At 35.0% G+C, this 13,693-nt stretch overlaps 2 protein-coding genes across 6 annotated transcripts in view; both read left to right on the top strand.

Annotated features, from left to right (window-relative positions):
* The window catches only part of LOC144843707 (protein diaphanous homolog 2-like), a 30,921-nt gene extending 26,137 nt beyond the window's left edge, over positions 1 to 4,784 (top strand). For 3 of the 4 annotated variants that reach the window (XM_078700598.1, XM_078700597.1, XM_078700596.1), the window contains one exon: positions 1,364 to 4,784. In XM_078700598.1, the coding sequence (XP_078556724.1) occupies positions 1,364 to 1,566 (203 nt within the window). In that variant the 3' untranslated portion in view covers positions 1,567 to 4,784. The remainder of the gene's footprint in view (positions 1 to 1,363) is intronic. The other variant, XM_078700599.1, reaches the window with a different exon arrangement.
* Positions 4,785 to 5,012: 228 nt separating this feature from the next.
* LOC144842004 (uncharacterized) lies at positions 5,013 to 8,802 on the top strand. Of its 2 annotated transcripts, XM_078698339.1 has the most exons (7): positions 5,013 to 5,128; positions 5,639 to 5,783; positions 6,041 to 6,176; positions 6,279 to 6,494; positions 6,798 to 7,007; positions 7,131 to 7,376; positions 7,574 to 8,802. In XM_078698339.1, the coding sequence occupies exons 1-7, from the start codon at positions 5,104 to 5,106 to the stop codon at positions 8,114 to 8,116; spliced, it is 1,521 nt and encodes a 506-aa protein (XP_078554465.1). In that variant the 5' UTR covers positions 5,013 to 5,103; the 3' UTR covers positions 8,117 to 8,802. The 2 variants fall into 2 exon arrangements, with proteins under 2 accessions (XP_078554465.1, XP_078554466.1); XM_078698340.1 differs by lacking the exon at positions 5,013 to 5,128 and having other exon boundaries at positions 5,674 to 5,803; positions 6,076 to 6,176; positions 7,574 to 8,801.
* The last annotated feature ends 4,891 nt before the right edge of the window (positions 8,803 to 13,693 follow it).

Raw genomic sequence — 13,693 nt, 5'->3', positions numbered from 1 at the left:
ATTTTTAACTAATAATTTATATATTGTTTTATAACTATTAATATTAGACGTTTGTCCGTTTTCAACCCTTCTAAATTTATAATTCGTTTAAAAACAGGTTGATATTTTTCAACCATTAAATAATTAGGATTGCATCATTTACTCCTCCCCCCTCCTCCCTCTTTTCATAAATCGTTTCCGCATCCCTCAACTCCTTCCCCCTCCTCCCTCTTTTCATAAATCACTTTGTCCTCTCTCAACTCTTTTCCTCATCCCTCTTTCCATAAATTGTGGTGTGCAATTTATTCAGTTTTTATAGTATTATTGTCTAGTGGTTTTTTATTTGAAGTCATTTTAATTTTCTTTTGTCAGATTCTTTGTCTACCTAAAATGAATTGTGAGTTTTAAAACCGTAAACATGTATTTATAAAATGAAACAATGTTTATGAAGTGTTGTAACTGTTTAGCATGAAATTTTTAAAAATGAATTGAAGACAAATATTTTATTTTTGTCAGTGTTGATAAATGCATGGTTTACTGTTTGCATTGGAAAATAATCAACATATATACATTTATATTTACCATAAATATATTATTTAAAGTTTGACTGTACAAAACAAAATACTCTGTATAAAGATGTATGTGTTTATTAATGGTGTTTACCTTTTTTTTTCGGGACTGACGAGGTGGTTGTGTTATAACTTGTATGCCCCTACATCTCTCTTCATTTTATAGACAACTTTAACCAAATATTTGCAACTTCTGTTCGGAATCGAACCCACAACCTCCAGATCATCAGCCTGGTGTTCATACCTTTACCACCCTGGCTTTGTTCTTGCATGCAGTCAGATCATTTTATCTATAAATTATATTCAAATGTGCAAGTGTGTATACACATTATTTTATCCCAGACTGTATTTTTCTATAAAAAAAAGTGTACCTATATATTTTACCCTGGTGCAAAGGTCTGGTAGTTGTAGTCTGGTTTCATTACTTGGGAATTGCATTGCAGACAGGCACATAAACACATATACAATCACGATTGTAGTGACACCAATAAGATTGATATGCTCAGAGAAGCACAATACATTAAGCATTACAGAATGATGCAACAAGACTTTTAGCGTCCAAGGGTGTTTTTAAATAGCATTCGATAGTGCATGTTTAGAAAACAATATATAAATGTATTTTATTCATTCACAAATTGATCAAAAATATTGTGAATGTTGTATGGATATTAATGTTTTATTAAGTAGTCTAGGACCTGGGTAAGATTTGTATGCATTTAATTCAAGATTAATGAAGTGGGAACTGATTCCATTTACCCCATGTTATTAGTTACATATTTTACTTGTCATTTACTTTCACCTTAATTTTATTGCAGGGCGGAAACAACTTACAAGATCCCGGTCACGAGTTGGTGGTGCAATGCTTAGTCCGACTTTAACGTCTGCCGTTGATATAGACATTGACGATAATAACAAAAATAAAGGCAGAGGAGGGCGAACGAACGGAGTTTCAAATAAATCTAGGACTATACTTCCAGAGGACGATAAAGAACTTATGTCCATGCTTTCAGGTTTTTGAAAATATTCTTATCTTAGCGGAATTAATTATTAATTTCATCTATATTACCAGATGATTTATTTTGTCCTAATGTAAATATGCTTTATGTTGCACTCGACACAGCTTGAGAAAGAACAGTCCTGCCTTTGTTAATGATGCAGTTTTATAAACCAGTTACAGCCAGTTTTATCCAGGTTATACAGTAATTGTAAATGATATGCTTGTGCAGACGAAAACCAGTTTTATCCAGTTCTTCTAAGACATCTATAACCAGGTTATAACCATTCTTTGATGCCATTTGATACTCGACGAAGCCAGTTTTATCCAGTTTGTCTTGGACATCTTTGTTTTGATGCCACTTAATACTAGAGGAAGCCAGTTCTATCCAGTTCTTCTAGGAAATCTGTTTAATTTTGTCAAATGTTTAAGACCTGATATTTGAGGAAGCCATGGCAGTTCTTCTAGGAAATGTTTTGTTCAAACATGTTAGAAAACAAATTCCTTGATGCATTTTATACTTGGGGAATCAAATGGCAAAGAATTAGTTGGGAAGCCGATTTTATCCAGAATGAGTGACGATACTTTTTGATTCCAGTTTCATGTGCATCATGTGTGATGTATTCCAGAATTGTTGCCAAGATGTCCACATCACATTGTCTGCTGTGCATTAAGACACTTTACACATTTTGATCATTGAAGTGATTTTGTTGTCAGCTGCAACTAACAAGACACCATGCCGAAGGTGTTTATTTTGCCAAACAAGGATGCTTCCATTTTTTTTAAACTTTCTAACCCACCAAATATACCAACTCTTTATATATTATTTACATATTTATTTTTAGTTTCTATCAGTTAACTAACCATTTAATTATATTGATATTGCAATGTTACTCTGACAATTTTTCACGTCATTCCATTAGATTTTTAAATCAGCCATTATTATTCCAAAAAAGCAGGTTAACAGGTAATCAGGGATTTGGCATTAAATTCCATAGAATTGAAATAATTATTAACCATCATTCCATTTACAACTTCCCCACACAAATATTTTTTTTTCAAATTTGAGGTTGACTTTATTGATTTTAAACAATCGGGAAATTTTAATTTGACATGAAAAATATATGGAATACTCTTTGCTTAGTGATTCTCAAGTGAAACTCAAACCCATAATCTCCAGATATATCATTCTAGACCACTACATTCTGGTTGATAATTAGGGTCAAGATTTGAGCCCGATTAAGCAGCAGGTACTGCAGAGGTCATACAGGTCAAGGGTCATTAAAAACCTGGAAAATCATGGTAGTCTGTTGACTGGAAAGATCATGGAAACTTTGGAGAAGTGTACGGTACCCTGTAACTTGAATCCTTTTGAATAGAGTATATATAATTATTGTAAAGTTGTATAAAATGTAATAAGAATTTGCATAGAAAGCGTAGGTAGTTTAGATAAATCTGATAGAAGTACATTTGGTCTTCCATTAAAGTATTAATACAATCATTTTTCATATTAACAATTATTAATTTTTATAAATATATACAACTACTGTGTAATCTGTATTGCTCTACCATTTTTAAATTTGAACTATATCATTCTTCGTAATTTACTCTTATTTTAGTTTAATAACTTAAAATAGTTTTGTTTTTTTTCTTTTTTTTTTAAGTACAATTTTTGTCTAGTAAAATGAAAATTTCTTTAAAATAGTTTAATTATGTTTCAACAATGTATCTAAAGCATTTGTACATTGTTGCATACGTTATAACCCCTCCTTTGAACCCCCTATTCAGGGGACACTTTCCTGTGAAGTAAAGGAGGGACACTACATGCTTTAACATAACGACTAACCCCTACAGGAGTATTAAGGGATCCTTTTTGGAATTCAACTGTATTTCTTTTATTGCATGGATGGGTTTTTTTAATAATTTATTTTTAAAGGTGAAAAATGACTATCAATACGACTTTTAGAAGAGTTCTTGCAACTTGTATGGATATTGCTTACTATCAATTATGTCATGCATATGCAAATATAATTATGAATATGTATGATGAAGTGATGGGCATAAATAAGCTTCCATCCATTATTGATAATAACTTGCTTTAGTCTTAATAAGCTTAAGCTGTAAATTAAATGTTATTGGCTTGATCATTAAGGCATTGTTTGACCAGGGAAGAGTAATATCATGCGCTTCACTGTTTATGTGTGCATTCATAATCTCTTGTAAATATGAATGTAAATAATAATCATGGTATCATGGTAATTAGCAACATACATATTTATGAGGTATGTATTTCATATTTATGAGGTATGTATTACATATTCATGAGGTATGTATTACATATTTATGAGGTATGCATGAAGGCCAACTCAGACAGCGTTGTACGACAATGCCCCACAATTCATCTTGTCTGGAGAAAATTAAACATGTTTAAAGTTCTCCTGACGAGCTAAAAACTACGCCCGATGCTATCTCAAGATGACTTGTTTCGTTTGGATACAACTCCGAGTCACGACGGTTGGCCGGGCCTCATAGTACAATACTGCCCGAGTTGGCCTTAATATTTCTGTAATTTTTGTACTCATTTGTTGTTTTTTTAACTTGTGAAATGCAGAGCTCAGGAACTATCGATACTGATGTTATAGCCAAAGAAAGTGAGAATCAAAAACAGTGTTTGTTTCTTTGTTACTGCATTCCTTAATATTGCACTGTACATATGTAAATACGCAGGTGGATCATGATGTATTTACATATGTAAATACGCAGGTGGATAATGATGGGTTTTCTGCATAAAATATTTCTTACCTTCAAATTTCTTACCTTTTGAACACAGCCAGTTTTCAATTTGATAAAAGTTTACCTGTTTTGAGAAACTAAAATTATGGTTGAAATTAATTAATTGCCAACTTAATAATTTTTGTTGGTTTTTCCCCCAAGGGGTAGTACTTGGGGAACAAATTCCCCATTTTTGAAAAGTTAACCCTTCCTCAGGATCCGCCCCAGTTTTTCAAACGTCATAATTTAATGTGTATAATGATATGACTGTCTGGGTTGAAAATCAAAAAACTTTATCTGAAATTATTTCTAATGTAATGATTCTTATTACCAATAGTGATTGCAATAGAAACAATAGAAAATATTGAGTATATAATTATTCTTGTATTGAAGATTTTTATATTATAAAATGTAAAGGGTGCAGTGGAATTCTTTTGTATGTAGTTTGATTTATATGAATTTAAATAAAGGGAGCGAAAAATGTAATGTGTTATGTTTTTAAGTGAACGGATTGTAATACCTGTATATCATAATCTACATTCAAAATATGGACATTTTTTGCTGGTAGTGGTTTCATGGTAAGAAAATTGTTAGTTTTTTCAGATAGTGATTTGTTGATTATTTGTTTGTGACAACTTACTATGAATCGATGAAAATAATGCAAATTTGACAATTTAGAGGGCAGCAAACATGCCTTACGTCATTTGTTATTTTTAGTGTAAGCAGAAATGTGCTAACAAAAATATTATTCTTCAAGTTAATTTCTCCCATAAATAATGGGTTCTTAAGATGTGGCGTAACATATCAACACGACGTAAGTCATTCTTAATTATAATTGGCGTTTAAAATTGTTTTTGATAGATAAATAATGTTCTTTTTAGGGCAGGATATAGCGGATAGGCCTAGCCTTCTTTCTCCCTGACGCATGTCGTTTATTTCGTTTGAGTAAAGCCTGGAAGAGCTCGCTCAGCAGGCTAATGCATTTCGTCAGAGAAGGGCCTACACACTCCCAAGCCTAAAGGCTATTAATAATTAGGTATTATTCGTGGGAATTTTGATGCAAAGTTCCTGGGCTAGCGAGAGTATGTATCTACTATCGAATGATAGAAATACAACTTAATTTATCATAATTTTAATTTGTACATAATATGGTTCGTTTTACCTTTTTTTTAAATCTTTTATTTTAAAAATAAGGTCTACCCTAGGGCCTAGTAGTAGTCATGTCATGGAGTAGGCAACTGTAACTGTACTCTGTAGCCAATTTAGTAGTAGTAGAGGACAGCAGGACTTTTTTCATTTCAAATGTCTTGTTTAATTTATATAGTATTCAGACAGTATGTACAGGCTGGAATTCAAACCTCTGGTGCAGGTTGCCAAGATGAAGAGTGTAAACGAACAATACCATCAGGTTTCTACCTGCCAGAGTACACTCTAAAAGAAAGTAACTCCACCAACCAATCCAGTATCAGGTAGGTACAATAGAGGCATTGTGGGCAATACATGCATTCCAAAAAAAGTTAAGCTCTGTCTATACTATCATATTTTATGTGACAAAAACGTGTGATGTGCCCATATATACAGTAGACATGATAATGTTACTAACATATTTGGGCATATCACTACAATATTTGAGCACATCATTTTTTTGTCACATAAAGTTTGATAGTGTAGACAGAGCTTTAGGATGTTTTGTGTGATAAATAATAATTGCCATGCTTCTTTTCAGATTGTATTCATCTTTTCCTCAAAATCCAAATGAAGATGGCGACGATTGGGAGGAGAGGAATGATCAACATTTCCGTTGCGGAAGTTTCTGGGGTTCATGCTGGAACCATGGCAACATCGCTGAAGCAATGGGGTTGGTAAGTAAAATTTTCTTTTAAAATGTATGATATAATAAAAAATGGTTTATGAAATTAAACACTTGTTTTATTAATGTTTGTTTTGTTTTTTTCATGTTGTAGGGGTCAGCTATTGTGCTTGGTCTGCAGCTGGGAAGGGCAGTAAATAACCAAGAAAAACAAGATGAGAAAGTGGAAAATGGACATTTATATCAATTTGCAAATGGGCACTTGTATCAATTGGCATATGCCATGCCTCTCAGTAAACATATACGTAAGAGCATCTTGCCTGCAACCAAAGACACATTACAGGAAAAAGATAAGCCAGACAAGAGCGAGGTAAATTGACACTCATTTGGTGTCCACCTTAATCTCTGTTCACACTATCAAACTAGTTTGACAAAAAAAGTGTGATGTGCCCAAATATGGTTGTGATATGACATCATCATGTCCATGGGCACATCACATATTTTTGTCACATAATCTTTGATAGTGTAGACAGAGCTTTAGACTGTAATGTCACTGTATTTACAATCTCTAGTTCCATTTTAAAGTAAACTATTAATATATTAGTAACATCATGTCGAGATTCAATATTTCAACAATGAATTATGTTTTAATTTATCCCTATTTACCTTACAGGAGGATGCATTAGAGGATGTTGAAAGAGAAGCACTTGAAAGTATAGGAGAAGCATACAACACTTTGGCGTTGGAGTTTTCCAGTGCCGGCCAGTATAATGACGCTGCTAGCTACTTCCGGGCTGGTGCCAAGGCTGGTAGTCAACAAGCGCAGTATAATTTAGCTGTGTGTTATGAGCATGGCCGGGGCCTGGACACAAATGATAAAAAGGTTTTTACTCCTTTTTTTTTTAGTTTTTAATTCTACCAAAAACTTTTATTGAAAAGATCTTTATTTAACTAAAGAATTACCAGTTATCATCTTAATCATAACACTTTTCTATAAACATTATAGGCAGCATATTGGTACAAGAAGGCTGCATTACAAGGACACGCCATGGCACAGTACAATTACGCAATCTTTCACCTGCTAGGCCTAGGGATTAAAAGAAATGAGAAAGAGGCTGTTCACTGGTTGAACAAGTCTGCTAATCAGGGTTTATGCCAGGCTCAATGCTACCTAGGATCTAGGCTGATATATGGGCCTAACCAAGATCTGTCTAGAGGGATCAATTTACTAAAGAAGGCTGTCAAACAAAAGGTACAGTATTTGGGGGTCAATTTAAGGTCAACCTGGATTTTACGAATCCCATGTTTTACGTACGTCTTTCTGTACTGTACAATGAAGGTTTTACTGTAGTACTTTAGTATTTATTTTGGTTTTGGTGTGATTTCATTACAATGATAATATTTGCTTATGTTGTAAATTTTGAATTAAATTGATGTTTTTCTAAATAGGATGCAGAGGCAACATACAGGTTAGCAATGTGCTATGAAGATGGTATAGGAGTAGCCATCAACCAAGCTAAGGCTGTTGATCTGTACAACAAAGCTGCTATAAATGGACATAGTGAAGCCCAATGCTGCATGGGTCGATTCCATCAGCTAGGCCTAGGAGGCATTCCAGCTAACAGAACTGAGGCTAAAGCTTGGTTTAGTAAAGCAAGTGAGAATGGTAACCAGGAAGCGAAGCAAAGTCTGGCATCTTTAAGATGCCTGGAATCTGAGGAATCCTTTAAAAATGTTAGCAATCTGGCTTCTGTTTCTCTTCCCCATTGTTCTCATTCTTCTCCTAACCTAGCAAGTGATTTTGGCCTGATAGATCATATAGGTAGTGGGGATGCAAAGCCTAGTATTTGGGCGGATTGGCCTAGTATCTCATACTTGGATCTATTACCAAGTTTTCAGAAACATTCGCAAACAAATTCAAAACATTCAGGGCGTAGCTCATTTCAGTTAGGGGGTGATGACAATATACATACTTTTAAGGAAAATAGATAAAAAAAAAAACTGCTCTTATTTTGCGCTTGAGTGATTTCTATTCCCTTTAGGATGAGTCAAGTAAGTAATTATGTGGGTTATATAGTTTTGTTTTCACTTTTATTGAGAATTATCGGAGAACATAGTTGATTTAACCAAGGCAATCTAACAACAGGATGTTGAGCTTTGGAGATCAAAGAGGCGAGCTCAGTGTCTTGTTAGATTGCATTTAACAGAGTTTATTCAACAAGCTGATTTATCTACCCACAAATTTTCTTTTGCACATGGTTGATGTTTAAGAACATAGCGATGATTTTCTCTATTCTGTATATTACCATTATAACCATGTTTCCATTATTTTTCTTATTCTATCTGAAATTTATATTATTTTTTTTTGTACATTTGTATAGTATACAAACCCAAATATTTTATGCATGATTGTAGGCACACCCTTTGTGGAATTTATTTGCATAATTTTAAATCAATAAGAGGTAATTTCATGGTGAATTTACTACCGTTTTTGGTGCTATTTTGATAAAAACATTGATAGGGCCTTTTTCCATACAAAAGCCCTTTCTGCTGCTCTTGTGAATTTTTGTAGTGTTTCATTGATGAAATAAGCCCACTGTTAATTACACTTCTGTGAAGTGACATTGTGTAAATACAAACAAAATGTGAATAAACATGTACGAGGCACGGTAAATCACGTTGTGTAGAGTTTCATTAAAATGTTTAAAGGAAAATTTGTACAAACTACTTATTCCGGTCATTTTTTAGGCTGTACTTTTTTACATCTAATCTAATTTCATGACTCTTCCGCTTAGACGCAAGGATGTAAACACAACCAAAAAACGAAGGATTTCCTTCGAGGACACTCTAGCCTACTGAAACAAGCGCTATATAGCTTGTATGGTTATCCTCTTGCTCTCTCATCCTGGTATCTGATTAAGAGCAACCAATAACAAAACAAATTAACCGCGCTGTTCGTACAGTAATCTGTCCAATCACGACATGATTGATCATCCGATTGCTTGTGTGTGATTGGTCCTCGCATACGATGCGCGTCCTTCCGTTGCGTACATAGGACTACTCCGTTTGTGTTCAAGTCTTGCAATATTCCATTTTCCTTGTTTTAAACAAACGTATAACGTAGATTTGATGATTTCTACATAAGAAGAATAAAACTGCATTTAATTACTGTATAAGCCTTTATATCATCATTATAATTATATAATCATTAATTATCTGGAATCTGTAGACATCATCCAATAAAAATCGTCAATCTCTAACTTTTAAATAGTGTGCTCAAGATATACAGTACTTAAGCTTGGTTCCCACTAGAACGTAACGCAAGGACGTAAACACAACGCAATTGAGTTAACCAATGACAAGCGACAGTTCGAATACTCCATCCCTTGTGATTGGTTAATTCACTTGCGTTGCGTTACGTCCTGTGTTGCGTCTCTAGTGGGAACGAAGCATAAAAAACCACTGTTTGTGAACCATCTAGCTTCAATTTGTTTTATTTTGTTATTATTTTTTGTTAACTTCTGTTTCAAATTGTGTTCTTTATAAAACAAAGTGTAATTATTTTTACTTTTTGTGCTTGAGGTCGGCTCCAACGTTGGTGTTACGTCCATTACGCTCGAGGTCGGCTCCAACGTTACGTTCATTACGCTCGAGGTCGGCTCCAACGTTGGTGATACGTCCATTACGCTCGAGGTCCGCTCCAACGTTGGTGATACGTCCATTACGCTCGAGGTTGGCTCCAACGTTGGTGATACGTCCATTACGCTCGAGGTCCGCTCCAACGTTACGTTCATTACGCTCGAGGTCCGCTCCAACGTTGGTGATACGTCCATTACGCTCGAGGTTGGCTTCAATGTTGATGTTACGTCCATTACTCTCGAGGTCGGCTCCAACGTTGGTGATACGTCCTTTACGCTCGAGGTTGGCTCCAACGTTACGTTCATTACGCTCGAGGTGGGCTCCAACGTTGGTGATACGTCTATTACGCTCGAGGTCGGCTCCAACGTTGGTGATACGTCCATTACGCTCGAGGTCGGCTTCAACGTTGGTGTTACGTCCATTACGCTTGAGGTCGGCTCCAACGTTGGTGATACGTTCATTACGCTCGAGGTCGGCTCCAACGTTGGTGATACGTCCATTACGCTCGAGGTCGGCTCCAACGTTGGTGTTACGTCCATTACGCTCGAGGTCGGCTCCAACGTTGGTGTTACGTCCATTATGCTCGAGGTCGGCTCCAACGTTGGTGATACGTCCATTACGCTCGAGGTCGGCTCCAACGTTACGTTCATTACGCTCGAGGTCGGCTTCAACGTTGGTGATACGTCCATTACGCTCGAGGTCGGCTCCAACGTTGGTGTTACGTCCATTACGCTCGAGGTCGGCTCCACCGTTGGTGTTACGTCCATTACGCTCGAGGTCGGCTCCACCGTTGCTGTTACGTCCATTACGCTCGAGGTCGGCTCCACCGTTGGTGTTACGTCTGTCATGCTCGAAGTTGTGTCTATTGAATTTGTTATTTAAAAAGTAATATTTTGTCGAGTAAATTGTTTTTTTTTCTGCATGATTACAGTTTTTATATTCATTCATTTCATTTTATGTCAAATCTACACCTTTAATTATCATAATGCAACAACCAAAACCACAGTTAGTCAACGTTTATATCAAAGCATTTATATGCACAAAGAATGTTATTTGTTTATTAAAGCCTGTTTTCCTGTCGACGTTAGTCGACGCTATCGTTAACAATAATCGGCGACCTTCTACGTAAACATTGACAGGTTAAAGCTGATGTATTGCCCCCCACAAACATGAAAAATGAAGATTAAATAAATAAGACTTTGAATAGGTTATTTTGTAGTTTTGATAAAGTTAATCCATTCCGTAAAAAAAAACCGGGAACAAATAATGTTTTTTCATATAACATAACAAAATAAATAAATGAAAATAAATAAAATTCAACTAAAACCCCATTGGTAGCTGGCAGCCAATTTGATCGTTTTCAAATGATCGTCGTTGAACTGTTAACGATCAACGACGATAGCGTCGAATAACGTCGACAGGAAAACAGGCTTAATTCGACTATTAACGACACAACACAGTTACAATACAGTATTTTGTGATTAGTAAAGCTAGGTTTATTATGATTGTCGATAAGCCTTACTTGATAATATTTCACAAACCAAACTTCTTCCCTCATCATCCTCACAAGACAAGTCATTCCAAAAATTATTGTGCGGGCGGGAATATTCTGCACATTGTTCATCAACATTGTCTGGCATAAGACTATGCCAATCTGTCAAAGTAAATACATTAATATTTATCAAACGATGTAGTACAGTATTCTTGCTGGGATTAGACAAACTTCTTGCTAGTCAAGAACCCCTCATAGGCTAATATGAACTGAGTTGAGTTAGGCCTATATACAAAATTCATTGCCCCTTGTGTAAAAAAATTAAAATGCAGTAACCTTAAAAAAGTATACGCTCGTATGTAATCGCCATGTATTTTACTTATTTTTTTTGGTGTAATTTTATCATCACTCTTATATATCTTTAAAGCTCTAAACGGATGAGAAAAAAAAGGTAAATGCTTGACGTTAAAAAAAAATTATTAGCTAAACAAAAGCGGAACAACCTTGAAATAATGTAGGTTCGCCCGTGATCCATTGCCAACTATTGTTTTTAAATGTATCCTTATATCCAATCCAAGTACCATATGCTGTGGAATTTTCAGTTAAGTTACGAACAAATTCATTTTCGTCGGCTGATGAGATTGTTACAAGATGAGCTTGGAATAATTTACAATGGTCAACAGCTAATACCCACGGCCGCCTCAAGTCAAAGAATTTGTAGCAATTGCTTCCAAACAAACTCCATGAAACAGGACATTCACCTGCAATACAGGTAGATAATTTGAGTTTCAATTATCCGTAGGCTTATTAGTACGGAAACATGATGTAAAATACTGAACTTCTAAAGACAATGGTAATCTGGCATTTTAATGTTACGTTACTATATGATGTGCGTCGCGACGTGACGTGGTTGAAGCTAAATACAGTACTATGGCAAACGTATCGTAACGTTATTCGGAAGTTATTTAGAAGCATATAACAAAAAAGATTGAAGTAAGAAAAATCATAAAACATCACAGAACAATATTATTCATGACCTAGAGTGATGTTAACAAGCACGAATGTGCGATACTCGGGGTACAGCAAAAGAAGCTGTAATGACGGGATGTGACGTCACATACACATCAATAACCTCGCTACCAAATAGTTTATACGATACCATCTTCGAAACGTCATATGGCTGCATCCGGTTTGAAATTAAAAAATCCGGCTCTATAGCTTTGAGGACATGTCCCTGTAGTATATTCATGCTAAATCCCAGCTCAATACTACAACGAATAAGGGAGGAGTAGTACTTTATAAATCGCACTTTTTACCGTAATAGTGTTCAGATGGAAGAGGAGAAGATGAGAGAGTCCTAGACTCGGGTACCCCGAGTAAAAAGTAAACACATTGGGACAGAACTAGCAACGCATGAGCACTGACGCAGTACAATGAAATGAAAAATAATACGAAACAATACATTACCCGTATTTGCTGAATGTATCAACACAAGTACGGTTATAAATACGTGGAACATCATGTTACTACAAAGCCAACGATTCGGTGTATGCCGCTACTAGCAACAATCACAACCATTTGTTTACTGATTTGAGGAAGCATTACGATGCAAGAAAATATTATACAAACATACAAAACCATGATTGTTGTGATGTATTTTATAATAGCATCGAATACAATATAATTTAATAATAAAATCAATATATATATTTCAAATGTAAACTATCTTCCACATTGTATAACAACAAACATTGATTTAATCAAATCAAACGTCAATTCTCATTTTACTCCGTTCATAGCAATTATAAATATACAGACTTTCTAAATGTATTATTTGATCAAATATATCATTTTACTCGGTGTCTTTTATCTAATTTACGAATAAAGCTTTGTTCCCATTGGACGGTCACAAGCTCGTCGCGCGTAACTTGACCAATCACGCGATGGATCATTCAGACAGTCGTAAGTGGTGCGAATGTGAATCTTGTTGAAAATACCAGTTAGTCATTCTAATAAACAGACATCTTTCAGAAAATACTAAATTGTATATATATATAATTGTTAAACAACTATTTTTTAAATTTTGTTTAGAAACTTTAGAAAAGGACCTAAAAACGGACATGAGAATTGCGTGTGGTCGAAATCAGTATGTTTATAATTATGCTCTTATGCCACATCCATTGTCGTTCCGGATGCTAAACTACATACGGTACGTCGAGAATCTGCATTGGTGCAATACACAGAAAATAATTGTTTTACTTGCAAACACTATAAATCACAAGTTATGTACTAATTAGATTGCTTTAGGTTTCGTTTCAGTAACAGTTTATTGACTCGCCGCATGATTGACATATTACAATGCCCGAGTCGTCCTAATCCTTTTATGATCTCAATGAAATCAGTTCTGTACAAACAAGGAAGTCAAATTTTAAATCGAT

This window comes from Antedon bifida, chromosome 5, assembly GCF_963402885.1.
Source record: "Antedon bifida chromosome 5, ecAntBifi1.1, whole genome shotgun sequence".
Taxonomy (NCBI): domain Eukaryota; kingdom Metazoa; phylum Echinodermata; class Crinoidea; order Comatulida; family Antedonidae; genus Antedon; species Antedon bifida.
Note: the sequence above shows the minus strand (reverse complement) of the source record. Positions and strands in the feature narration are given on the sequence as shown.

What these genes read in the sequence shown, in the direction of transcription:
- LOC144842004 (XM_078698339.1), top strand. Translation starts at nt 5,104, where the DNA reads ATGTGGCGTAACATATCAACACGAC. An exon ending in ATAAGCCAGACAAGAGCGAG is followed by an intron (nt 6,495 to 6,797) that starts GTAAATTGACAC and finishes TTTACCTTACAG; the next exon opens with GAGGATGCATTAGAGGATGT. An exon ending in AGAAGGCTGTCAAACAAAAG is followed by an intron (nt 7,377 to 7,573) that starts GTACAGTATTTG and finishes TTTTCTAAATAG; the next exon opens with GATGCAGAGGCAACATACAG.